This window comes from Anomalospiza imberbis, chromosome 13 (genome assembly GCF_031753505.1).
Source record: "Anomalospiza imberbis isolate Cuckoo-Finch-1a 21T00152 chromosome 13, ASM3175350v1, whole genome shotgun sequence".
NCBI classification, from domain to species: Eukaryota; Metazoa; Chordata; class Aves; order Passeriformes; family Viduidae; genus Anomalospiza; species Anomalospiza imberbis.
Genome location: NC_089693.1, coordinates 10848647 through 10873298, shown reverse-complemented (window position 1 = coordinate 10873298; position 24652 = coordinate 10848647). Strand labels below are relative to the sequence as shown.

The 24652-nt window shown below is 38.4% G+C and overlaps 1 protein-coding gene and 1 long non-coding RNA gene across 5 annotated transcripts in view; one reads left to right on the top strand and one right to left on the bottom strand.

Moving 5' to 3' along the window:
• Nucleotides 1–24652, top strand: part of SLC12A1 (solute carrier family 12 member 1) — a 46170-nt gene that overhangs the window by 7191 nt on the left and 14327 nt on the right. For 2 of the 4 annotated variants that reach the window (XM_068203904.1, XM_068203905.1), the window contains exons 5-19: nucleotides 4325–4420; nucleotides 5041–5136; nucleotides 5726–5865; nucleotides 6323–6433; nucleotides 7380–7491; nucleotides 7979–8106; nucleotides 10613–10697; nucleotides 12648–12799; nucleotides 14355–14462; nucleotides 15215–15338; nucleotides 16245–16346; nucleotides 18205–18360; nucleotides 20062–20161; nucleotides 20247–20358; nucleotides 22712–22852. In XM_068203904.1, coding sequence (XP_068060005.1) covers nucleotides 4325–4420; nucleotides 5041–5136; nucleotides 5726–5865; nucleotides 6323–6433; nucleotides 7380–7491; nucleotides 7979–8106; nucleotides 10613–10697; nucleotides 12648–12799; nucleotides 14355–14462; nucleotides 15215–15338; nucleotides 16245–16346; nucleotides 18205–18360; nucleotides 20062–20161; nucleotides 20247–20358; nucleotides 22712–22852 — 1763 coding nt within the window. The remainder of the gene's footprint in view (nucleotides 1–4324; nucleotides 4421–5040; nucleotides 5137–5725; nucleotides 5866–6322; nucleotides 6434–7379; nucleotides 7492–7978; nucleotides 8107–10612; nucleotides 10698–12647; nucleotides 12800–14354; nucleotides 14463–15214; nucleotides 15339–16244; nucleotides 16347–18204; nucleotides 18361–20061; nucleotides 20162–20246; nucleotides 20359–22711; nucleotides 22853–24652) is intronic. The other 2 variants (XM_068203907.1, XM_068203906.1) reach the window with 2 other exon arrangements.
• LOC137481928 (uncharacterized) overlaps nucleotides 1–24652 on the bottom strand; it is a 37627-nt gene that overhangs the window by 2565 nt on the left and 10410 nt on the right. Inside the window, exons 2-4 of the long non-coding RNA XR_011003764.1 lie at nucleotides 7914–8100; nucleotides 6255–6410; nucleotides 2395–2537 (exon numbers count right to left, since the gene is read on the bottom strand). This is a non-coding gene — a long non-coding RNA (uncharacterized lncRNA). The remainder of the gene's footprint in view (nucleotides 1–2394; nucleotides 2538–6254; nucleotides 6411–7913; nucleotides 8101–24652) is intronic.

Genomic DNA, 24652 nt, shown 5'->3' with positions numbered 1-24652 from the left:
GCCAAATTACTGCTTAGAGGCATAGATCTGTTAACTATGCATATGATCATCACATTTGAATATTTCTGAGCTTTAGTGAAATTTGTATTTAGATCCTGTAACAGATGTAAACTTTATGACTCGGGCCAATATCTAATATGTGCGTACAGAGTTAACCTTTAAGAGTTCACACTTTGCTTATCTGTGAAACCCAAACCTTGTCATCTACATATTATAAACAACGCTTCTTCACACCTCCGCCAAGATGAAAGCAGAACTGGAAGGAGGTCTCATCTCATCAGGATTTTGTTATTTTTAACTACAGAACAGCACTTGATACTAGTGTACTATGAAAGACTAAGTTTTAAAAACTCTGCTACAGCTTTCACATAAATGAAATAAGTACATTTCATTGTGTGCTGTATCTTTGCTTCTTCATTGTGCAATTTAACTAATCCAAATTCCCGATCCCTGGCAGACTGGGCCCCGAGGCCTCCATCCAGAATATTGCAGAGTGTTCAGTGAAACCAGTGAGAGAGGGAAGTGCTCCCAACACTGCTAGAGCAGCTCAGCTGCAATGTCCCACAGCTGGGTGCTGCAACTCCCTTTTCAGAGCTACTGCTCTGGGGAAGCACAGAAACCTGAGCTGCCACGGCAGTGTCCCTCTGCGATCCCTGATCATACAATTAGACCAAAGGGACCCTGATCTTTGACTGGCACCCAGATGTTATAAAAAACAGCAAAGGCAGGATGGCAAGTAGTCCAGTTTGGATGTTCACAGAATGGAAATATTCAGTTATATTAAGGGCTGTCAGCTCTGCTGGACTTGAATAAAAAGTCAGCGCTCAAAATCAAATTGAATATAACAATCATTTATGTCCTTGTCAATTGAAGTGAAATGAAACATCTCCAAAATTTTGCATGGTTGAAGTCTCATTTCCAATAAAAAGTAGTAACTTCATAGAAGTTTCACTTGAGCAAGACCAAGCTTTTAATAAAAAATTAACAAATGAAACACTTATTAAGAAAAAAAATCACAAACTTACAGAGACACAAATAGGAAAAGAAAAAACAGCCCAACAATAAAAGATCTAGAACTAAGCGGAAGAACTTAACTACTTCTGCAGAGCTCCATGCCTGGCTCCAGCACTGTGCCTGACAAAAGAGTGCTTTCTGATTTTATGATGCATACCAAATGAGCACATACAGCCCAGGGCACTCATAACTATATGCCTTGCCATGAAAATTCTGCATCTTAATATTGCCAAGACTTTGCTCTAGGGTTTCATGCAAAATTAGTTTTTAAGGGCAGTTTAGTAACTTATTGAGATCATCAAGAAGTATTACTTTGTTTTGAGGTGTGAGAATAGCCATAGGCAAGAGTAATTCATTTTGGAACAACTTACTTAGGAGCCATATGCCTGGTTTTCAATCTAAACTTTAATCAGATTTTAACATTAATTTGCACCAACATCAGTTACAACTTTTCTGCTTTCAGTTTTAATTTTACCATTTTAACTTATTGATAAGCAGGCTCTTCTTTCTTACAGTTTATTGCTCTGCTGTTGCTTTTTAAAATTGCATGTGCTATGCAAGGGGTTACTTTTACTTTTGAAAATGAGACGTCAAATTCCATTTGAATAATTTCTCAATGCATTTTTGGAATGCCTTATAAGCAATAAGCTTTAAGTCCCCAGCCAAGCTGCTTAAGGAGAACAGTGATGGAAGCTCATCATCACCAAGGCTCAGGGATTTCACTGGGTACTGCTCCTAACATGGAAATTAAATGAGACAGTTAAACCACCATCTGGGCACCATTTGCATCCCCATCATTAGAGGGCCAAAGAGAGACAACCCAATTATTTCCATACTCTTATAGGCTGTCTTGGGCAAAAGCTCCTACAGGGGAAACAATAGGATTCTGCAAGGTTCTCTGGCTATCATCAGCTAGGAAAAAAAAGGGGACAGTATGGTTCTAACAAGATTCCAGGTCCAAAACTAGTCTGCTATTTCCACCTAGTATCTTGGGACTCTCTGAAATCTGTATTTGTGCCTGTACATGGAATGGTTAAACAAAGGCAAGGAAAACCAAGTTTATGCTACCTGCAAATCTGGCCCCAAACATTAAAATTATGTTGCATTACATTATATTACAATGGTGTTTTGGTTGAGACACTTCATTTTATGCATTTTTCTTCTTAAATGCTAAAATATTTTTTTTTAATTATCATTAAAGCATTCCCATGAAGATGTTACATCAGATTAGCAAAATATCTGACCCTATATATCACATACATGTTAACAATATGAATTGTGAAATGCAATAGAACATCCCTGAAAAGTATACTTAGGATGCTTACAATATACTTAGCAAATAATTTTAAAACTGCTTTGAGAATTATGTGTCTAACTTACTCAATTTAAGAGTTAACAGCTCTTGAAGTCTGTCCACTTCTCAGACAAAAAATTTGCATGGTTGAACAATATCCTTCTAAGCCCATCCTGCGCAATGGTAGCTGACCAAAAGGAATGACCATTTGGAATTTTTTTATACAGACCTGCGCATAAAACACTTGCATGACTAGTTTTAGTAAGAGTTCAGAAATCAGTAAGAGAAACATGATTTATTAGAGGTTCAAATCACTTTAAATATCCTACACTATGCTATATATCATTTATGGTTCACACATTACATTGTTTATCTTAAAGGATAAACAAAATGATATGTGATAACATGGCTATAATTTAAGCAGCAAAGAACATTAATTCAGGTACTAGATGTCTATAACCATCCAGTATGAACTGAACTCAGGAATCTGATCTATAAGTCAGATGGTAGTAATACAGCAGATAAATCAATAAGTTTGTAGTACTTCTAGCTCAATATCAATTGTAGGATTTAAGATTCAATTTGGATGAGCCCTGGCCAATAAATACAGCTACAAGCAATGTATATTCTCCAGTTCCACACTGAATGCCTATCTACCCTATGGAAACAAGACAGATATTGCATAAGCCCTAGCAAGTTCAGATAAAACTAAGAACTGCTTCCATGCTTGGCACCAAATTGTAATTCTTTATTTTTTTCTCCTGGTTTTCTCCCTCCCTTCTCATAGATAGAAATGAGAATAAAAGCAATAAAGTTGAGAGAAAAATATTATATTATTTCTTTACCTGACTTGAAACAAAAAGGAGATCTGGAACTACAGAGACAAACTCCTCTAGGTAGTGCCATAAATGTAACAGCAATAGCTGCAGTTGTACCTTGGGAGGTGCAGTTTGTACATATTTTACTGGGCAGATAGTCTAGCCCATGTAATCCAAAGAGGCTGTGGGATCTTTATCCATGGAGGTTTTCAAGGCCCAGCTAGCCAAGGTCATCATTGATTTAATCCTGTGTTGGCAGTAGTTCTGCTATGACTGGGAGGTTGAGCTACAGACCTTCCGAAATCACTTCAAACCAAAGCTTCTATGACTCTAACTCGTACAAAGCACATTCTGCTCATATAATTTCTAGCAGTTTTACAAAGTTGAAAGAAACCCAGACATATAGCCAAAGACTGGAAACATTCTCAGATTTCAGTCTTACACTGAAACCCAGTTACCTATAACTAATCACCTATCACTGATATTCTGATATTTGATTATCATTGTGATATCAGCTAAAAAAAGAAAAATATTCTAAGTTCTCTATGATCACACATTACAGGTCACCTGTTAAAGTAAATGGCATCTAAAAAGCAGTATTTCCATTTTCAAGTGTTTGTTTTGTGTTAACATAAAACTACTTTTTGCAGGGAAAGAGGCAGAGAGCAGAGAAAAGCCCAGCATTTGATAGTTTAACAAGTGAGGATGTAGAAGGCTCCCACTCAGGTCTTGTCCCTCTGCCTGACAGACTCTTTGTCCTCATGCACTGTGAATCTATACAGTCAGTCTTCCTCTGATTCAACATTTAATTAACTGATGAAACACAACAGCACTATTACAAGAGCTCTGGTTCATGTGCCTATCTCTTCATTTAAACATCCAGGATGAGTGTTAAAGGTAGATATAAGCATCCATGTCAAGGGATGCCTATTTGTTTATTTCCTCCATCCTTTGGAAATCATAAGAATTCCTGGAGAGGGTACTCCTATCAGAAAGAATCACTGCTTGAAGACTGATGGGAATAATTTACTATCATGACATGGACCTCATGAAAATGTTCTGCAAGCTGCAAGTGGTCAACAAACCATCTTTTCAGTTTATTGCTCTGATTCTGGCCTGAAAATTCAATTTAAAGAAAGAATGATTTGTAGGAAACATGGAACATGAGTAAAATATTTTATCTTCTTGTTACTGACAGGTCTTGGAGTAATCATAATTCTTCTCGCCACGATGGTAACCTCAATTACTGGGTTGTCAACTTCTGCAATAGCAACTAATGGGTTTGTCCGTGGAGGTAAAAATCTTAGGGTTACTAATGCTTTCAAGCTCCAGAAGGTATTTATGCATTATTTTCCTATGAGACAAACCAGAGGGACCATAAACCAAAGGGCACATCTAGTGGAACTGGAAGGTAACAATTCTAGCCACCTCTCATCACAATTTCAGGCGTTTGAGCTGTCACTTCTAATAAAGCACGGATTTCAGTTCAGTCTGAGAAGTACATTTCAGATGTTCCTGCCAACTGCTGAGCAAGGGATGGTTCTGGCTTTTCATGGAGTTCTTTCACCTTTCAGCTGGTCTTTCCTATTCAGAGCATTCCAGGTTGGACATTCTTCAACAAACTGAGCACGAGACATATCTTCCTGTCATTTTGAAGACTGATGCAGATCAGTGGATATCTTCTTTTTAACACTCCTTAAATTTCAGCCCCTCCTTGGAAGACGGGTAAATAATATGGCTGTAAAACTCCATATCAGGTATTTTGTGAAACAAAGTTTTGGTGCATTTCAGAGCCTTTAAGTTTTAACTGGTCTGGTCTAAGCCCTGTGGAAAATGGAAAGTTCTTACTGCATCCCTAAAGCAGAACAGGTACTGGAACACACTTGCATATACTTTCTTTTTCGGATCTTTCAGGTCTTGGAATCATAGTTATTGCTCTGAGTGTAGTAGTAACAACATTGACAGGTATCTCCATGTCTGCCATTTGCACTAATGGAGTAGTAAGAGGAGGTAAGTGAATAAGATCTCATGAAAGATACAAAAATCTGCAGATTTGAATTAAAAAAAATAAGTGGAATTGAGATAACTGTGTTATAAGCAAAGAAGTCATATGTATATTTGCAGTGATTTCTCCCAGTGGATCAACAGCAAATTGAAATGTGTATAGATTAATTTCAAAAAACATTAAAGATTCACTGCATCACTATGATTAGGAACTTAAACAATGTACCACAGAACGTGACCTTTCATGTTAACATTGGGATAGATCCATGTAAGTTAGAACCTTTTTGGAAGTGAAGTTCTCTCTTCCTTTGTGGTACTATATCATGTGTCATGAAAAATTATAATAAGGTCCACTTTTGCATACTAATATGCATTAAAAAGATTTCTGGGATAGAAAGGCATACCGAAAAGCCTGAAGGCAGAACCGGTATAAAGCACATTGTTTTTTTGCAGTGTCCCCTATTAACGTAGGGCAAAGATTGATTATATTTGTGAGATAAAAAGCAAAGATTTCTTCAGTAACAGTTATGTGGGAGGGAAAAAAGGCAAAAGCTGAGTATTTAGTTGTGCTGAAATAACGATAATTTGTCTGCAGGTGGAGCATACTATCTTATCTCTAGAAGTCTGGGCCCAGAGTTTGGTGGATCTATAGGACTTATCTTCGCATTTGCGAATGCAGTGGCAGTTGCCATGTATGTAGTTGGATTTGCTGAAACAGTTGTAGAACTTCTTAAGGTAAATATAGATGTTTCATGTATATTATGAAATTGGCTCAGTTTTGTTTTGTGTGGCTTTTCTTTTTTTTGGGGGGGAGTGGTGATGGTGGTGTTTGTTTTACATAATGTATTTGCAAACGTAGTGATATGTTTTTGTTAAGGCTTGAGGGCCATCTTTAGCAGGGAAGAAGCTGGTCTGTCTAAATATGCCAGAGAGTGCTTCTTCATTACTTCTACCTTTTGAATATATTTCATACATTTCTTGACAAGAATCTCAAAATCAGAATAGGAACAGACATCCCATTAGCCAAATAACCCCAAATGCAAAAAGCCAGCTGGAACATGACATTCAAACACTTGGTCTAACAAAGCTCTGAAACATTGACAGCTTACTGCTTTCTATTTCACCTTGTTACTTGATCCCACCAGTAGAGCAGAGAAAGACTGGTTCTCATAACATTTCTAACCACTTTCAGGAGAGTGATACACTGATGGTAGATGAGTCCAACGACATCAGAATCATAGGGACCATCACTGTGGTGTGTCTTCTTGGCATCTCTGTTGCTGGCATGGAATGGGAAGCAAAGGTAAACTTTTAAAAGAATATAAACCCAAGCAGTATATTAACCTGCTTCACAGCATTAGTGTGTGAGGAATGCTATTCAACAGATGTAATTTTCAGAAGCACTCAGTTTCAGTTTATGCTTAATCTTTCTAAAAGCAATAGCAGTTTAATCATTACATTCAATGAAAGCAAAATTACTCTAAACTCTTCCTTGAACATAGATTTAAAAGCAAAGAGTAAGTTTGGGTTTTGCAGACAACTCAGTTATATTCATTTTTATAATTCATGGCATCATTTAGAGCCTTGACTACGCACCCCTTTTGTCCTTAGTTTTGATGCAACTTGATAGAATAAACAGTAGCAAAAAAATATGGTGTTATCACTGTACTCTCTCAAGCCCTACTCAGCAGAAGAGCTCTATTTGTTACCCATTCTTTAATCTCTAATGATTTCTACTATTCCTTCACCTGTAAAAAAGGTCAGAATGCAAATTCAAATGGAAATACTTTAGAGAGTGGAATACAGCTATTGAAATCAGGTCCAGAAATCAGGTTCAACAGTACCCTTGTTTTTGCTGTGATGGTGACTAGAACAACTTGTAAAAGAGATCAGAAAACAATTTGATATTATAAGCTTTGAAGTGACAACTCCCTGCAACTAAAAAAAAATATAATAATATAAAAATGTCTTATACTTGATACTAATGCATTAGCTGTTCCATTTTGCCTTTTCTTGTAAGGAAGCTAACCTAAAATTAACTTATAACTCTATATTTCATTACTCCCTTAGTAAAAAGCATCTGCTGTAGTCATTAGCTGACTCAGCTATCTTGACTCCTGGTATTTTCAAAAACTATAGAAATTAATAACCTGTTATATAGGGAACAGATACAAATAACTTACTATATAGCCATCTCCACAGCAACAAAGTTAAAAACAACCGGACAATCTCTTTTTTTCTATTAATAGGCTCAAGTTATTCTTCTAATTGTTCTCCTTGTTGCCATTGCAAATTTCTTTATTGGAACGGTCATTCCTACCAACACTGAGAAGAAGGCAAGAGGCTTTTTTAATTATCAAGGTAAGCAACCTTACTATCTATCATAAAATTATGCCTGCATTCTTTTAACTTAATAGTAAGCTAAGGATTCCACTGAAAAATGTCACAAGATCAGAATATTCTGCCCAAGTTTAAGTGAGCTTGCAAACAAAGGGAATGGATTTAATCTCTAATTTTGCATCTTCTCTGCTGCTGCAGCTGACAGCACAGTAAGATGCAGCTTGAGTCATTTATACATCAGTAGAGCACAGGCAAACTTTAACACAGAGCTAAGAGCAAGTGCTGCAGTGACACTTCTGTCACTTCAGCATGTATCTGCAGCTCTGAGATGCAGACAAGCACATCCTTCTGGGGAGCAGACTAAGGAAATCAAATTCACTTTGCTTGTGATGTGAGACTGATTCAAACCCAGTTGTCCAGATCTGAAAGACTGGCTTACTCACCTCCTTCATTAAGTAACTTTGGAATCAAATCCTGTTGTTATATTTCATTCTCACTCTATTTTCAGCATCAATATTTGCAGAAAACTTTGGACCAGATTTCAGAAGTGGAGAAGGATTTTTTTCAGTGTTTGCCATTTTTTTCCCAGCTGCCACTGGCATTCTTGCAGGAGCCAATATCTCAGGAGATCTGAAAGTATGTATTTCATGAACTTCATAATATTAGCCATAGGTTGGAAAAATAACAAGAAAACAAATCATGAATCAATACTCTATTCAGTTTTAAATCATGTCTTAATTTGGGAAGCAAAGCTCTCTCTTTTAAGTACCTGCTTTATTATTTAAAAACATCAATTCTCAAATCCTCTTGTAATGCATTATGGGTATTTACAGAAATTACTGTAGCCAGATTTGGGTTGCTATATCATTTAAAAGCATGTTTCAAGAACCTGTAATAATATATCATTAGCAGTCCATTAGCAGCACATGCTACAAGAGAAATTACATGTGTATCTCTTGGAGCTCATATTTTGTAAACATCAGTCCAAACATCATCCCAAAAAGCATATCTGAAAAGCTCATGTTTGTACTCACAAGAATGAGTGAAGATGTCAGTTCTCCATTCTCCTCTTGCAGTATAGCAGTTATAGGAGATGGAATTTCCAGTATCTAAACATACAGATAAATTAAAGGCAGGAATTTAGTTTTGAGTGCTCTCTAGTTTTTATGACAAAAACACTCGAAAAAACAACCAAATTAAAGAATAAAAGTCACCAACAAGACATGGCTCATAGCTTGATGACTCCACCATGTCAAATGAAGTTATTTGGCCTTATCCTATAAATCCATTGCCTTGCAGACCTTAAAGGATTCAACCAAAGGTCTTCTATTTCTGTACTGGCACAGCAGTCACAAGTTCACCAGATCCTACCACCCCTGAGAGCCAATTCTCTTTCCCTTCCTCACCCTGAGCTGCATGCTTCAGATCCTTTGTTTTCAGAGGACTGCTTTTCAAGCCGAGCACAGAGAAAAAACGCAGAAACCGAGCCACTGATAGCGTCAGTGACATTCCATTTTTAATTAAAAAAACAAAAACCATTGTACTTCTGCCCAGTGAGACTGCACCAGCCTCACACAACCTCCATCCTTTTATCAAACAAAAATAATTCTTTTGCCATATATGGTGCTCTGTCTGCATGGCAGACTCCCAAAGCAGCAGCACTTCTTTCATCAGCTGTTTGAAACAGTCTGAGCAGACCTAGGGAAGCAGTTCCCCCATTGGATCTCTGCAATCATTTCAGTCTCACAATAAGTGGACTTCTGTAATCAAGTCCTCCAGGCAGCAGATTCCCCATTGAGCATGTTTAGATGCATTAGACAAGTCTAATTAAATTAACCAGCCTCTCCAGAATCTAAAACACAAGCTAAGGAGTGTTTAAAAAGTGTAACATTTACCAAACTTTCTTTAGAATTTGTAGCAAACACCTTTGTCCATGCTCCTGCAGCCACTACACACTCGTGTCCTACTCCAGAGCCTACTTATAGGGACAGCTTCCTAGTGACTTCTACTGACTTCAGTGGGGTTTAGCCCCCAAAGTGCTAACAGCATAGTAAATATGGGTTTAAACTTTAAAAACATAAAACATGAAAGTTGTTAAGTTGTAAGAAGCTTTAACTTCTGTAACGTTACAGAGTTTAAGATAACCACAAGATTCCACAAAAATAATTACCTAAAACATGCACATCAGAATGGCATAAAGTCACCGTGGTCTGAGTGCAAAGGCTCTTATATGCAACAGAAGTAACTCCACAATTATTTTCAGCTCCATAAATCCTTACCTTGTTTAAAAACTATATTAATTACTAATACAGTTACGCAATTCATGTATGCTTCACAATAAACGCCAAATTTGTATTTTGGTCTTTTACCCTGCAACAAGAGTCTGTGACTTCAAATGCATTCAACAAACCTTTGATTTAAAAAAACCACGCTAAACCAACTTAAGAAGAAAATTCATAAAAAATTCCTCCTAGCAGAAACAAACAGACTAAATGGTAAGATTATCTAGCATTAAAAATCCCTTTAAAATGTACAGTGCAGATCTTTGGACTCTTACTTACAGTTGCATTATCAAAGCTGATACTGTTGTGAGCCAGTCCGTAAGCATTATAACACAGCCTCATTAAATTACCTAAAGTCAAAACAGTGGAAGAAAGTAGTTGTTTTGAAGACCCAACTAACAATTACTGGTTGCAAAGCACAGAAGTACTGGATTCTGTACAGGGTGACTACACCTGTCTTACCAATTAACCAAAAACGGTCCCATCTTGTCATCCACAAGGGTGTGATAGGTCAGTAACTATTCACCCACTACATCATTAAACATTAAAATAAAGACAATTGCAATGTAAAGAGAGTTTGGAGCTCAAGAAACACAGACCTCAGGACACTTCTTTTGCTGTAAATGTGAGCTCTGCTCCTGCAGAATATCCTTCCTATGTGCAGGGTAGGAGTGCTGCATCACAGGAGCACTGCTGTGCCTGCATGCTGGGACCAGAAATGTTGGCTCAGGTCAGAGTGATAAAAATCTGCTCTCTAGGGTATCTTCATACCACAGTGTGGCAGAACTCCCAGCATGCAAATGCAATCAGGCTGCAGCACACAAACTCACAGTGCTTCTCGTGTCACTGCTTTGTTTAAGGACCCACAAAGTGCCATACCCCAGGGGACAATGCTGGCCATTCTGATCACCACAATTGCTTACATTGCTGTTGCAATATGTGCAGGTAAGTACAGAACCCCTGCTTCACTTGTATAGTTAAGTTTGAAAGCCTGGCATGCAAATGAATTATTAGCCTCACTGCTTTTTCATGCCATGGATTTATTATGTAGAGAGACAGTAGTTTTGATTTTACTGTATGTCAAAACAGTGGTTTAAAAAAAGCAGCAATCAGTAGAAACAAAAGTCCTCATTTGGCAGCTGGACCTTCAGGTAACTTGTATGGTTATTTTTACATAAGATTCAGTGACAAAGACCACCAGCATATAGTATCCATGAGCATAATAAAGATCAAAGGAACCTCTGATCAATCTGCTGATCTTTTGCTCCTGGTTCACATTGAAATTTCACATGGTTTCTGCTTGTCTTCTTACTGAACACTCATGAGAGTCACAGGAAGAGGGTAACACACATTTTGTACATTATAAGTCAAAGACAAATTAGTTGCCTGTCTCAAAGGAACTACACAACTACATGTTCTACAGCAGTGGGCCGTGAGGTAACAAAATGGGCATGGGTGAAAAGGAGGCCTGTACTGAAGCCATGAACTGTGTTGGAGGATTATGCAGGTAAATTCTCATTACAAGCATAGAATAAATATCTGGTAAAAAAAAAAATCCATTTCTATTTAATAGTATTGTAAGAAAGAGTTGTAAGCTACAGACTTATAAGCAAATACCTCAATATCATAAGAAAGCCCTGCAGAGAACTCCCTTTTCTGGGAGATAACCCTCAAGTCTTCTTAACTTCTGTGGTTCTTGAACTTTATGCATAAGGCAGAATACTTGACTCAAGCCTCAGCTCAGGTCATTGCATTATTTGGATCAAATTTCACCCTGCAATTAAAACTGAAGTAGGCATTCTTCACTTTCTTTTATAAATTCACTTTACATTATAAATTGTTGTTATTTGAGAACATTGCTCTGCTCTCACAAGCAGTAGCTGTATTTCAGCTTTAGAGCTCTGCATTTCTTAGTGCAATAATTCTTTTTTATTTCTTTTTTTCCACATTTGCATGTTAGTTTCCTAAAGAGCCAATGGGTATTTTGGAATGATTTCTTAATGTTTTGGACAAATTTGAAGATACAATATAAATTTACATTTTGGCCACTAAAGATATTAATATCAACACTCCAACTTCATACGCTTCTCACTTCTGTTGGTGTCCTGGTTTAGGGCAAATTTGGGAGGAAACTTCCAAGGGGGTCTCTAAAATGCAGATTTAAGTGGCCCCTCTCCCAGGTGGTTTGGGAAAAGATTTATTTGGAGAAAACTGGAAAAAACCCCATTAATTTAACAAGCAAAGTATTCACAAGCATAAAAAGTGAATAATATTAAACAATAAAACTTCATGGGTGTAGCTCAGCTCACTCAGTCTCTTATCAGTCCCTCCTGTGCTGTAAATGCCACGTCCCAGGCCCCTGTGGGCCACAGGTGCAAGCTCCCGGTGTTTTTCTGGGTTTTCAGTCCAGAGCAGGTTTGAACAGTTCCAAGAAAAAGAAAAGCCACAGTTTGGGAACTTCTCCGCCTCATCTAGCTAAAAACTAAATAAAAGCAAAGGAGAGCTCTGTCCTGCTGTCCATGCTGCAGACAACAGAGTCTGTGAGAAGGAATGCAGGGGAGCAAGGGCAGCTTCCAAAAAGAAACTCTGTGCTTCTCTCCCCCTTCACTCTCGGAGCCAGTCTTGAAGGTGCAGAACTTAGTATTCAGCATAAACAGAACAGAAGATTGGGGATACAAAGTCAGCCTAGGACATAAGCAAATAAAAAAAGACAACACCATGAGAAACTCAGTTGTACACGAAAGTAAATCCCTGCCCAACACGAAATGTTGTTCTTTGGGATGAGTCTAAGGCAGCAGTTGTACAAAAAGCAGGCAATTTAGGAGTCAAAGCGTGGCAAGAACATTCTTTCAATGTCATAAGGAAGAAAATAACAATATATCATTTTTTCCACAGCCTCCTGTGTTGTAAGAGATGCTACTGGGAACGTCAATGATACAATTGTACCTGGAATGAGCTGCAATGGATCATCTGCCTGTGGCCTAGGCTATGATTTTTCCAGATGTGCAAGTCAGCCATGTGATTATGGGCTGATGAATAATTTTCAGGTTTTAGTGATATAATATGTGTTAGCATATATTAGCATAATAAGCAATACAGGAATACATAAGCACAAACATGCAAAACCATTATTTGCAGACAACTACAACAGGACAACCACTTTTATCTAAAAAAGTAAACTACAGGAATGATGACAGACAAAAATCCCCTGCATTGCATGTTTACCTTCACACTGCCCATGACTATCCTTCCTAACACTCTGGTAAGGCCTTTATCTCCTCTTTTAACTAGTACCATGCAGCAGTATATGTTGTAACATCTTCAACCTGAAAGCCCAGACTTAAGAGAGACCTCAGGAACTGTTAGATGAGGAACTCACCTCACTGCTCTTGACACATGGATGTGATTTTACCTCAGGGGTGCTGTGGCCACAGTTAAAGGGTTGTGTCACAGTACAAAAACCAGAGTTCTGACTTCTTTAAAAAAGTATCCAAAAATAGTAGAGCAAAAAATCAAGTGGGAAATAATGGATTCTTTCTCCTAGGCCAGAGACTGTCTGCCATTTTTATTCTTCAAAATAAAGCTTAGGCTAAAGCATCAAAGTAAAGCAGTTCTGCAGCCTGACAACCACAGGTCCCAGATATCTGTTCAGCCCCTGTGCTTCACGGCCAGTGAGAAGAATTCACCACCCACCTGCACACACTTTCAACAAGTCATTTGTCGCTTTTAAAAGTCACTCGCTTTCTTCCCAGCTGGCTCTGCTAAATGACAGGGCTGGGTAACCACCTTGAAAGGGATACACTGTCCCTTTCATAGACTACTTTCCCTTCCTTCCTTGATCATTTACCATCCTTACTCCCACCTCAGCTCAGCTGCATACACTCAGGGCACCCCTTAAAATCAGTGATGTCCCTACAGCCAGCCAAACCTTCACTTCTTGCATTTACACCTGTCATAAAACGGTATGACTACATCTGACAAATCTTCAGGATTCACCAGTTTGTTTCCTGAATTACTGCCCACACACCACCAAACACATCCATCCATCTTTTAGTTTCCTTGACTGGTGCTTTTCAACAACCCTTTCCCTTCAGCAGTTCCTGAGGCCAGCCTGGCGCTTCTGGCCTGACAGTGACCATCACTGCTGTTTGCAGCACTGAAGTTATGTCAGCACCATCAGGCATTTTCCCTCATTTTTAGCCATATTAAATAGTCAAGGGAAAAAAAAAACAAACAAAATAAAGTACCTCCAACCACATTTCATACATTGGTGCTTTTTCCTGCCATTTCCATTTTCTTGTCTGCTACAAGCTGACTATTTACTCATCAAGTAGAGGCTGTTACTTACAGCAATCAGTTAGTAAAGGCAGTGAGGAAATCTCAGAGTACTCATCTGCCCCAGCAGACAGCTGCATTTTTGAATAAAAATTTGGCTTTGCCTCCATTGCTTTTAACTAAACCAGAAATAAAAGTACAGTTTGTAGCAGATTAAATTTTGAACCATGAAAAGCAAAGACACATAGAGCACTTGAATGGGTTTGTCATTAAAAAGTGCATCCAAATGCAAGCCTATTCTTTTTATGTGCATTTTTTTTCCTAAAGGTGATGAGCATGGTGTCTGGCTTTGGTCCTCTCATCACAGCTGGCATCTTCTCAGCTACTCTGTCATCAGCTCTAGCATCTCTTGTCAGCGCACCCAAAGTTTTCCAGGTAAAATTAAAGTAACCATTTCCTTATACTTCAGAGACAAAGTTGAACAGCATGGCAAATGTAATGTATATTTAAGCAACACTGACACTTTGGCAGGAAGAGGCAGGGAAAACAATATGTAGAATGTTTTTCAGCAGGAAAAGACAGGTCTTATCATCATACAAGGGTGACAGTGTTCCTTTGGTCAGAGCTCAGCTCTGCTGCAGGAGCAGGGGATACTCATGTGCCTGTCATAAATAGCTTCAAGGGTACTTTCAGGACCACTTCTGTCTTCTTACAAAAAGCTGCCCTGTAAGCACAGGAGACACAGGAGCCCTCAGGTCCATAAGATTCAGGTGCTGTCAGGTGTACTCTTAACAGGCTGTCCAGAAGCTGTCTGGGCAGCAGAAACGTGGACAGACTGGGAGCAGAGGGCATGGGAGAGATAAGCTGTACAAATTACATCAAGCCACTGACTTATACTTCAGCTTCTCCCAGTTTAGACTCTATTTAGCTATTTAATTACCTTTTTCTTTTAAAGCACTGAATAAGCATTAAATGCCTGTGATTCTATTTCCCATGATACAATATCATAGTACCACATTGCCTTATTACCTTGTTTAAAACTTCACATGCCACAACAGTTGATGTACTTAAAGCACTAAGATTTAACTTTTGTTTAGCAAAAGCCTAGCATGCTGCCACTCACAGACAGTGACTTCTGGTGCAAGAAAATGCTGTTTAATAGAGTTATGTGCTGATTTTCTTATCAGGCTCTTTGCAAGGACAACGTCTACAAAGGGCTAGAATTCTTTGCCAAAGGATATGGAAAAAACAACGAGCCTATCAGGGGATATGTCCTCACTTTTGTGATCGCCATGGCCTTCATTTTGATTGGTTTGTATAACCTTACACAGCTGCTATAGTGTCATGTTCTGAAATTATACAAACTGATACTATAATACAATCAGTAGCTGTGGTTTGGAAAATTCCCAGTGGGGTAAGCTCTGACATAAGCATACTCCAAGTCCTAGCAGGAATTCCACTATTCCTAATGAAGGCAAAAAAGAAACTAGCAGGGATTCCAGTGACGTACCACCACCACCGCCTCACTTTCCAAGATGCAGAGTAGCTGCAACTCCTGTTCACTCTGCTGGAAGACAGCAGTGCTTAGAACTCTGTCAGATAAGGCAAAGTCACAATCTTTGAAAATTATTTCCCAGTTTATACTGCACAGAGCTCTGAGGTAATTGATATAATTAGAAAGCCTATTCTGCCCAAGCCTTTCTCACAGTCAGCTCCAAAGCAAATCCCAGTTTACCAGCACTGGTGAAAGAAAACCCCAGCTACCACATTTAGTGGTGCAGGGATTATTATCAATTTTTCCAAGATTTGAAATTCACTGTCTCACTCTAAGTAAACAAGATGTCTAGTAGAGAATTCAGATTCCAACTAAGTGGTAACTACAAATATTCTTTTTTTTAATGCATCCATACTGTCAATTATGTATTTCAAATTCTGAACTTTACATCAGATCTACATCATTAAGAGACAGTATGCTGAATCACAGTATCAAGTATAACACTGCACAACACATAATGCTATTAAAATCAGGGTTAACAGATATAATTCATATAAATGAAGGTAGTTCAAGGTGGCCTTAAATTAGCAAGACAGGAAAATACCCAAACTCTCCCTGGATGATAAATGCAGAAAATGTTCAGATTTAATACATCATTAGGAAACAGCTAGCCAACAGTCCAGGAAACTGGTGCCTGTCTGACTTGTGTATGTGTCTTGCAGCTGAACTGAATACCATTGCTCCCATCATCTCCAATTTCTTCCTGGCTTCATATGCTTTGATTAATTTCTCCTGCTTCCATGCCTCATATGCAAAATCTCCAGGTGAGTCTGCCTTCAGCAGTGATTTAAATATGGGTTTTACAGTCTGATCTCTGGAAGACTTAGACTGTATATCAGAGAAAATTGCAGTATGTGTAAAGTATCTAAGTTATGTGATCTGATGTTTTATTGAATATGATGGCATTTTATTTATCTCCAAAAGATAAAAATAATGGCTCTAAATCCTTACAATGCCTACAGTTGTATAGGATGAGAAGAGCTTTGGTGCATCCCACTGGAGGAAAAAAAAAAATCTCCTCAGGTGGTATTTTTTTCCCCTCAGTATTAAAAAACATGTGGGTAAAAGCTTATGCCAACTCTGGCCAATGAAGCAAGCAAGGTACAGTGGGGAGTCTTCACTCCCTTCTCCAAACCTACAGCAAAATGTACAGGGAGATTCCTAAGCACAGTAACAGTGCTACAAGAGATACTGCCTGGAGGGGAACATGCAGAGCAAGAGCAGGTCCATCAAACAGCACCAGTACAGCTCTGCTGTGCCTAGAAGCAGAATTGTAAAGCACAATTGTGAAGCACAATGAGGTCCTGTTCAGGGGTAACTTGAGATCCTCCCTCTACATTTGCAGCAAAGGAACATTCTGGCTGTCAGATTCATGCATTGCCACAGCAGAATGATTCTCACCATCTCATGAATGAAGGGGTGACACCTTCAGGAATAAAGTCAATCAGCTGAACAACACTGGTTTGGCACACAGGAAAGACAATTTCCTGCTTTATGAATTAATTATTCAACTCAAGGAGCAAGGAATACATTTTTGATTTTCAGTGTGAAGAAACTGCAGTAGTGACATAAATGCCTGCATCAACTTCCTTCCTATAGATCTGCACAGTGCCATTTGTTTAGAGGGCAGAAAAGATGAGCACTTCTGCTAATTACCTGCACAGATGAACAAATGCAGATCTGCTCTGTGCAGCCTTGGTGCTGAGTGACAATTACCTCTACAGCTTCCATCTGCCTACATCTGACTCTTCTCTGCCACTACTTAACATTTCAGACAGAACTGCAGCCATTTTTCTTTTCTCATTTCCTCCAGTTAATTTCTGCCAATTCACAATGATAGATTAAAATAATTGCAAGGCTACAGAACAGAAAATTTCTTCCCAGCAGGTCCTTCCCATTCCCTCATTATAAAGATGATCCAAGATAGGGTTGCTCAGCCTCTTGTATCTTCTGCGTTTTTTCCCTCTCCAAACTCGGCTCTGTAGAACACCTGGCAGAGACCTGCAAACCATGAAGGCTCAGTGTTTGCCTCATCATTTTAATTGGTAGCATGGGATGGAATCAGTACTGCAGCTGAAAAGCAGCAGGAATAATATCTTTTTAAAGTCAGTTGCAGATTATTATTTTTTTCTGCCACAAGGCCAGGCAATTTCCAAATTTAAGACAGGTGCACTTACAGTATTGGGATAAACACTCCTCTCAGCAAGTGTTCAGCTACCAATAATAAGTTCTGTGTATATGCATCAAAAGTACACAATCATCAATTACCTGGAGTTACAGGTAATCTCCTTCTGATGTTCTGAAATATCCTGAACCAATAAACTTGAATTTCACAAAAATACATATAAACAGAATAGCTACTTAAAGCCAGGCTGAACAAAGCAGTAGGAAAGATAGCAGAAGAATACCTGTAAGACCAGTATTCTATAAATTTAAACCTACATCAGCCAACACCTCAAAGTATCTGTACATACTGTGCCTAAGAATTTACAGATCTCTCCCAACCCTTCAGACAGAGCCTGAAACAAACTGTACATGGGATTTTATTAAAAAAAAAAAAAGGATCACCATTTTATCAATATATTTTATGCTCTTCCAATTTCTTCAATTCTCTTTAAACAGGTTGGAGGCCTGCATTCAGATATTATAACATGTGGGTGTCACTTTTTGGAGCCCTGCTGTGCTGTGGGGTCATGTTTGTCATCAACTGGTGGGCAGCGCTCATCACTTATGCCATTGAGCTCTTCCTATATATTTATGTAACATATAAGAAGCCAGGTAAGGCCAAACCCCACTATTATTACATGTACATGTGCTGCTAGAGTGGATTTTAAAGGAATTAACTCTGCTAACGGAACTAGAAATTATTTTTCTCTGCTATCTTTATTTAGAGGGAGGTCTGAAGCATCCCGTTAAACTCCACTTTATATAATACAGATTAAGTTGATAGCCTGGTGACTGCCTGTTTAACAAGCAGCTCAAGTGTGGTTCAGGGTTTTCTGTAAACATTCTAGCAGATTGGTGTATTCCCACCACATCTTTATGACATTTGGGCTTTTAGTTGAGTTGCACTCCTAATTTTTTTCCACCCACGCACAAAACCTTACCTGAATTTTGCAGTGCTCTTAAGCTGACTCATGCAGGGTCCTCACTCAAAATGTAAACCTGCTGCCCATTATACAACAAAAATGCAAGCTGAATTACTTATGAATTGATCATCCTCCAGCACCTCCCTACAATTCCCCCGTAAATCAAGACAGATGGGCCCACTTTACTGCTGGAAAAAACCACTTAGTAGCTCAGCAAATCACAGGAGCTGTCCTCAAAAACCTGTATGCTGTACAAGCCAGACAGTCTGGCTATTCATATCCAGGACAAAACTAACCAAGGTCCAGATTTAGGTGCTAACCACCTGAATTACTTCTGCAGCAGAAAACATAAAACAAAACCAAAAAAAAAAAAAAAAAGGCATGGCTCCCAGCAACAGATGTACTTTTATTGGCGTTATCTTGGGACAGCAACACCTGGTCTGAGATTGTGTTATTGTTTCTCTTGCTGTTGTCTGTCCTCCCTTTCTGTGCTCTCTCACACTCAGTGGGATGGTCTGTGCTTCTGTCCCTGTAAATGTATCATCAGCTGCAGGAAAGCACACCCATCTCCAGACAGTTGTCAAAAGCATTTCAGGATTTCTACACTTTCCTTGAACATTGCCAGTGTCCCTGATGCAAAGTAGCACCTTAAAGCTGAGTTAAATTCACTGAAGCTGCTGTACAAAAGCCCTCTGTCTCCTGCTAAGAGAGTGACTTTTGTTCAGCAGTAATTCACCAGCAACTGGAGTGTTCAGAAAAAACTAATATTCCTGAGAAAAGGTGACTTAACACAAACCTCCACTTAGTTGCACTTAATATTGGCTTTGTATCTTGGCATAAAAGGACTTGATCTGTATTCACGTAGATCTCAAAGTGTAGAAAGACATTTCTTATAGATCTGCACTGACCAAACAGCTGTACAATAATAAGAAAGTAAGTATATGCCAAAATGGGGTTTGGAGACCAATTTTTGGCCTATAACAATAGAGCAAACAGGCACTAGCAGTGTTCCTTCCTACTAGTTTCATTTGCTCCCCCTGAAATTCCACACCACATACATGACTCAGGGCTGTCCATTTTCTAAACGGGAGAAGGACACAAAGTTAATGTAATAAATAATAGTTTAATTAAATAATAGTAAGCAGGGGAAGAACATTCCCTACAACATTTAAATAAAGAATAAAACTATTTACTTGCATGGGGTTTTCTGCATCACACAAGCCAAACCAATTCCTTCTATTAGGAAGCACAAATATCAACAGATCTGTATCTATGAAGTACAAGAGAATATACTCTGCTCTTCATAGAGAACACCATTGCTCATTTTTACAACAGAATGTAGGACAAAGCCAGTGGTTTAATATATATTATTTATCTTTATTATATGCAGAGGTAAACTGGGGCTCCTCTACTCAGGCTCTGTACTTTGTTAATGCCTTAGACAGCGCTCTGGCATTAACAACAGTGGAAGACCACGTTAAAAACTTCAGGTAAGATTTCTAGTGAACAGTAGAATGGCTTGTCCTAAAATCTGTACATCAACCAATTATAGACAACCTCTTTTTTCCCCATCAGACCCCAGTGCCTAGCATTAACAGGAGCTCCTATGGTCAGGCCTGCTCTGCTGGACATCACCCACGCCTTCACAAAGAACAACGGGCTGTGTATCTGCTGTGAAGTGTACACGGTAAGGGAACTCGCCCCAGTCTGCACACCCAGCACCCGTGGGGGCTGCAGGTCTCTGTTACACATCCCACTCTCACCCAGCACACGGTGTTCCCACTGGTGCTGACCGGCAGCTGTGCACACCAACAAAGAGATTTGCACTGAGAATGAATTTCGTCATAATTCTTGACACGAAAGCTATTGACTGATACAAAGCCACTGAGATGCATTTTAAAGTTCATAGTCAGCGAACCAAAAAATGTTTTGGAGGAAAAAAAATATTACAAGGAAATATTTTAGGCTTAGAAAAGAAGAAAACTCCTAAACCACACAAACCACAAAACCTGAAGTTTGAGTTAGGGTTTGGCAAGTAATTCAGCGCTCTTTGCAGTGGTTCCTCCAAAACCGTTACAATGCTAATTTTGAGGATAAAGGTGCTCTTCTGAGATCTAAAGAGAGGAGCAAAGCAAATTTCTAGATATAAATACACAGCAAATGATGTATCTTAGAGGATGAAAATCTAGTCTCTCATCAGGACAGAAGAAAAATAGATAGGTGTGTAGGGAGAAAATGTATTTTAAATATTACAGTTCCTTTTTAATTTTGAGAGGGAAAAAAACCAAAACAGCTCATGGCACTAAATGGGGCTGCAGAATCTAGAAAATAGTCAGTCCAGCCAAGACAATTTATTCCTCTACAGCAGTAAAGGAATAATTCATTTGACACTGCCACATTGCAGAAACAGAGTATGGAAGATGCACATGTGATTCTTCCCAAATCAAATGAATCTATAAAAAATGAATGGCCCTAATTCTTCCCTACTATAATTATTGTTATATTTCCCACTACATTCATTAAGCATAGAACAAATCACAAGAAGATCCTGAGACTATGCAGCTTCCTAAAGTTAAGTTTCAGCAAGTTTTCTGAATTCTTAGGTATGTTTCTCTAATATTAGTACTTTCTATGGGGAACTGAGATTTCATTCCTGTCTATACAAAAAAAAACCCCAAACAGTCTTTTGTTAATATAAGCTTTGTAATTGTTTAGGGGGGCGCTTTCTAATTATTTCTTCAGCAACTTAAATTAAATTTATTTCCTTGGTAATAAAAGTATGACAAAATGAACCTTTAAGAACTGCAAAAATGTGGTAAAAAGCAGATGATAAAATTCACAATCACATTGAAGAGCAGCCTCCAATAAATACCACAACAAATACAGCAAGACTATTCAGCCATAAATGTAACGCCCAGCACATTCTGCCTCAAAAGCTGACATACTGTTAGCAATGCATAAAGGTTTGAAACACCATGCCAGAGAGAACAGCTTCCATTCTTTTCTTCCAAAAGGCAGCAAGAAACTTTCCAGGAACATGGTGATACACAGCTCAGAAATGGACAAAATAAAGATCTCAACAGAGCATAAAGATGATTTAAGTTTACTTGTCTCTTGGGTTATGGCTGCATGTTGGCTTGAACAGGCTGAGCTTCTAGTAAAAGGGACTATTTCTGCTTTTATTCGCTGCCTTCATGTAAAATACTTTTTCAAGGTTAGTCCTCAGTCTGCAAATTCTGGACTCCTTGTACAACTGCACAAACATTCCACAGGTGCAAAGGAGGAGCAGGGGAGGTCACAGGCAGGCTGGCACCTGGGAGGGGGTGGGTCTGGCCCCTTGGCCAGCAGAAACATATTGTGCAAGCCAGTTGCAAAATCACATTCAGGTGCTTTCCTTTAAGAGACAGGGAAGAAGGGCAAAGCTTGGTTTTTTTGCCCTCCTTACTCACAATGAAACTTCAAGCTTATTGTTCAAGTTATTATTCCCAGCTCTTCACACATCCAGCATCAAATCCTTCTGAAGTTAATCGATGCTTTGTGACATGGATATGCACATGGATTTTTTTCCCATTAAATTACCAGATGACCACTGAAAGAAAACTGGCAACAAAGGCATTTGCATCTTTAATTGCATTGTATCAACTCTTTTCTCTTATGTCAGTAGACAGGAACTTAACCATGTATACTTAGATCTGCTGAGACTCTTTTACAGAGTCAAGCCAGGGAGGGACTTTATTCACTCTGAGATGCTTTATTATACCTTAGATGTTTTTTAAGATGTTACAATCCACAGTGCTCCTTCCTTCTGTCAGAATCACTGCATTTAAGTAGCATTAACAGCCTCAGCCCTCTCAAACAGAATGTGAATAATGTTTGCAGCACAGATATTTTCAAAGGGCTGAATCTCTGTGGACCCTTTTTGGAAAGGTATTTTTCTGACTCTCTCCATTTGCTCCACAGCAGACTAGGTAACTCCTTCAAAATCACTGTGTGATGTACAATACAAAGCTTTCATAATAAAATTTTACTGTATCATGCAGGGACCACGCAAGCTGTGTGTTAAGGAGATGAACAGTGGCATGGAAAAAAAGCAGGCCTGGCTCACAAAGAACAAAAGAAAAGCCTTTTATGCAGCAGTGGCAGCTGACAGCTTCAGAGATGGAGTCAAAAGTCTACTTCAAGTAAGCTTCTTGTTTACAGAACACACAGGAGAGTGTACATCAAAGCATCCTTTTATCTGAGACATGACTATTACCTTGTGAAGAAGCTCTACATATATATGGGTAATGTTATAGACAGTAGGGGCATTCTAGGAGTCCATGTAAATTATATTACAGATTATTTCATAAAGATCTAGTTCTGGGCTATGGAACTATGAGACAAGGCAGACTGATTCTCTCCTAAATGAACAAGACACTATTATGAAAAAAGAGAAACATCTACAGGGCAACATATGAATGTCTATGCAGCTGACACTTGATACACTTCAAATCAATTCTATTGTTTGGTATTATGCAGCATGTTAAGTATCTGAGAATGTTTTGGCAATAAATGAAAACTGAAAATGTGTAATATACATTTTCTGCAAATAGCAAGAAGGTAATTTAAATAAAAGTCTGCAATATTTTTCTATTACTCTAAGAATGCAGGAGATAATTTCCAACAGTCCATTTAAAACGGCCATAATGAAGGCAGAGACACTCTTTTCAGTTTTCCATCTCCTTTCCTCTCTCACATATATGAATATTTAAACATATAGGTACTGAGGCAAAATGTAGAGAAAATTCATATCCTTTGCACAAAATACACTGAAAAGACATCAGTGCCAACTGAGACAGTAGGGAGCCAACTAAAATACTCCGGGTAAGTCACCCACTGGTGTCCTACCAGGGCTCTTTGTACACTTGCTGAATGGACAGTACAATTGAGCATGATGAAATGCTATTAATAAAGATCCCTTTGTTCTGTAAAAGCCTCACAAAGACACTTCATCTTATACATTGCCTCAGTAAGAGATCTTTCTAATGTTTTTGAGAACTGCTACAGTCTGATTTCTTCCTTTCCATTACTACTTAAGCACTATTGACAAAGTCAACTACTGGACCCCAAATAATTCTCTTCCAGCAAACAGAAGGATAACCATATCATTATTGCTACCTAAGGACATGTGCAACAACTGCTGATTTCAACACAAACAGTGCTACTCAAAAAACCCACCAAGGTTCCAAGAGTTTTTACCTATTTTCTGTTTGCTAGTAGTAAACAGTTGGCAAGTGTAACAACTTTACAAGCTGGTGTTTTGTGTGTCTCCACCTAAAGGTTCCCAATACACTGAATATTTAGATTTCTATAAACACTAGGTTAGCTGAATCTAGATCTGACTTCCCTTGTCAAGATTTTAGCATCCAGAACCAGTTTTGAAGGCAAACTAATATCTCAACAAAGCATTTCTTTTTCCTGTTTATAAACCATAATTTTATCTACAAAGTATGCTCAGTTGATTTTGGATAATCTTTTGAAAAGAACACAGCAAATGAAACAGCAACAGTTTCCAAATTGAAGGCAAAAAAAATATTCTTAGGAGCCTATGCCTTCTCTGTGTATCTGAGATGTTTTAAGAGACTACAGACCCATTTCATCTACTGAGTATTCCAAAGCTGATAAAAGCTTTATGACATTATATTTGAATGAACATACAAACAGTTCTTGAACTCCCTCTTGATTCCAAGTTATTGAACCATTTTAATGAGAGCATGTCAGAAGAAATGCAAATGAATGCTAATTTAGCAAAACTACACTTCTGTCATCTAAAATAATTTATAGTTGGAATGATTTAAAGCTAATCTTTCTGCTTTCTGCATGGGTATGAGCATGAAGGGCATTTATGAAATGTAATCTAGTTGTGTCTCCAGAACATTACTCCAGTTATTTTGTGCCATTACTTTTCATTTACAGTAAAGCATGCATGTTTTAATATTGGC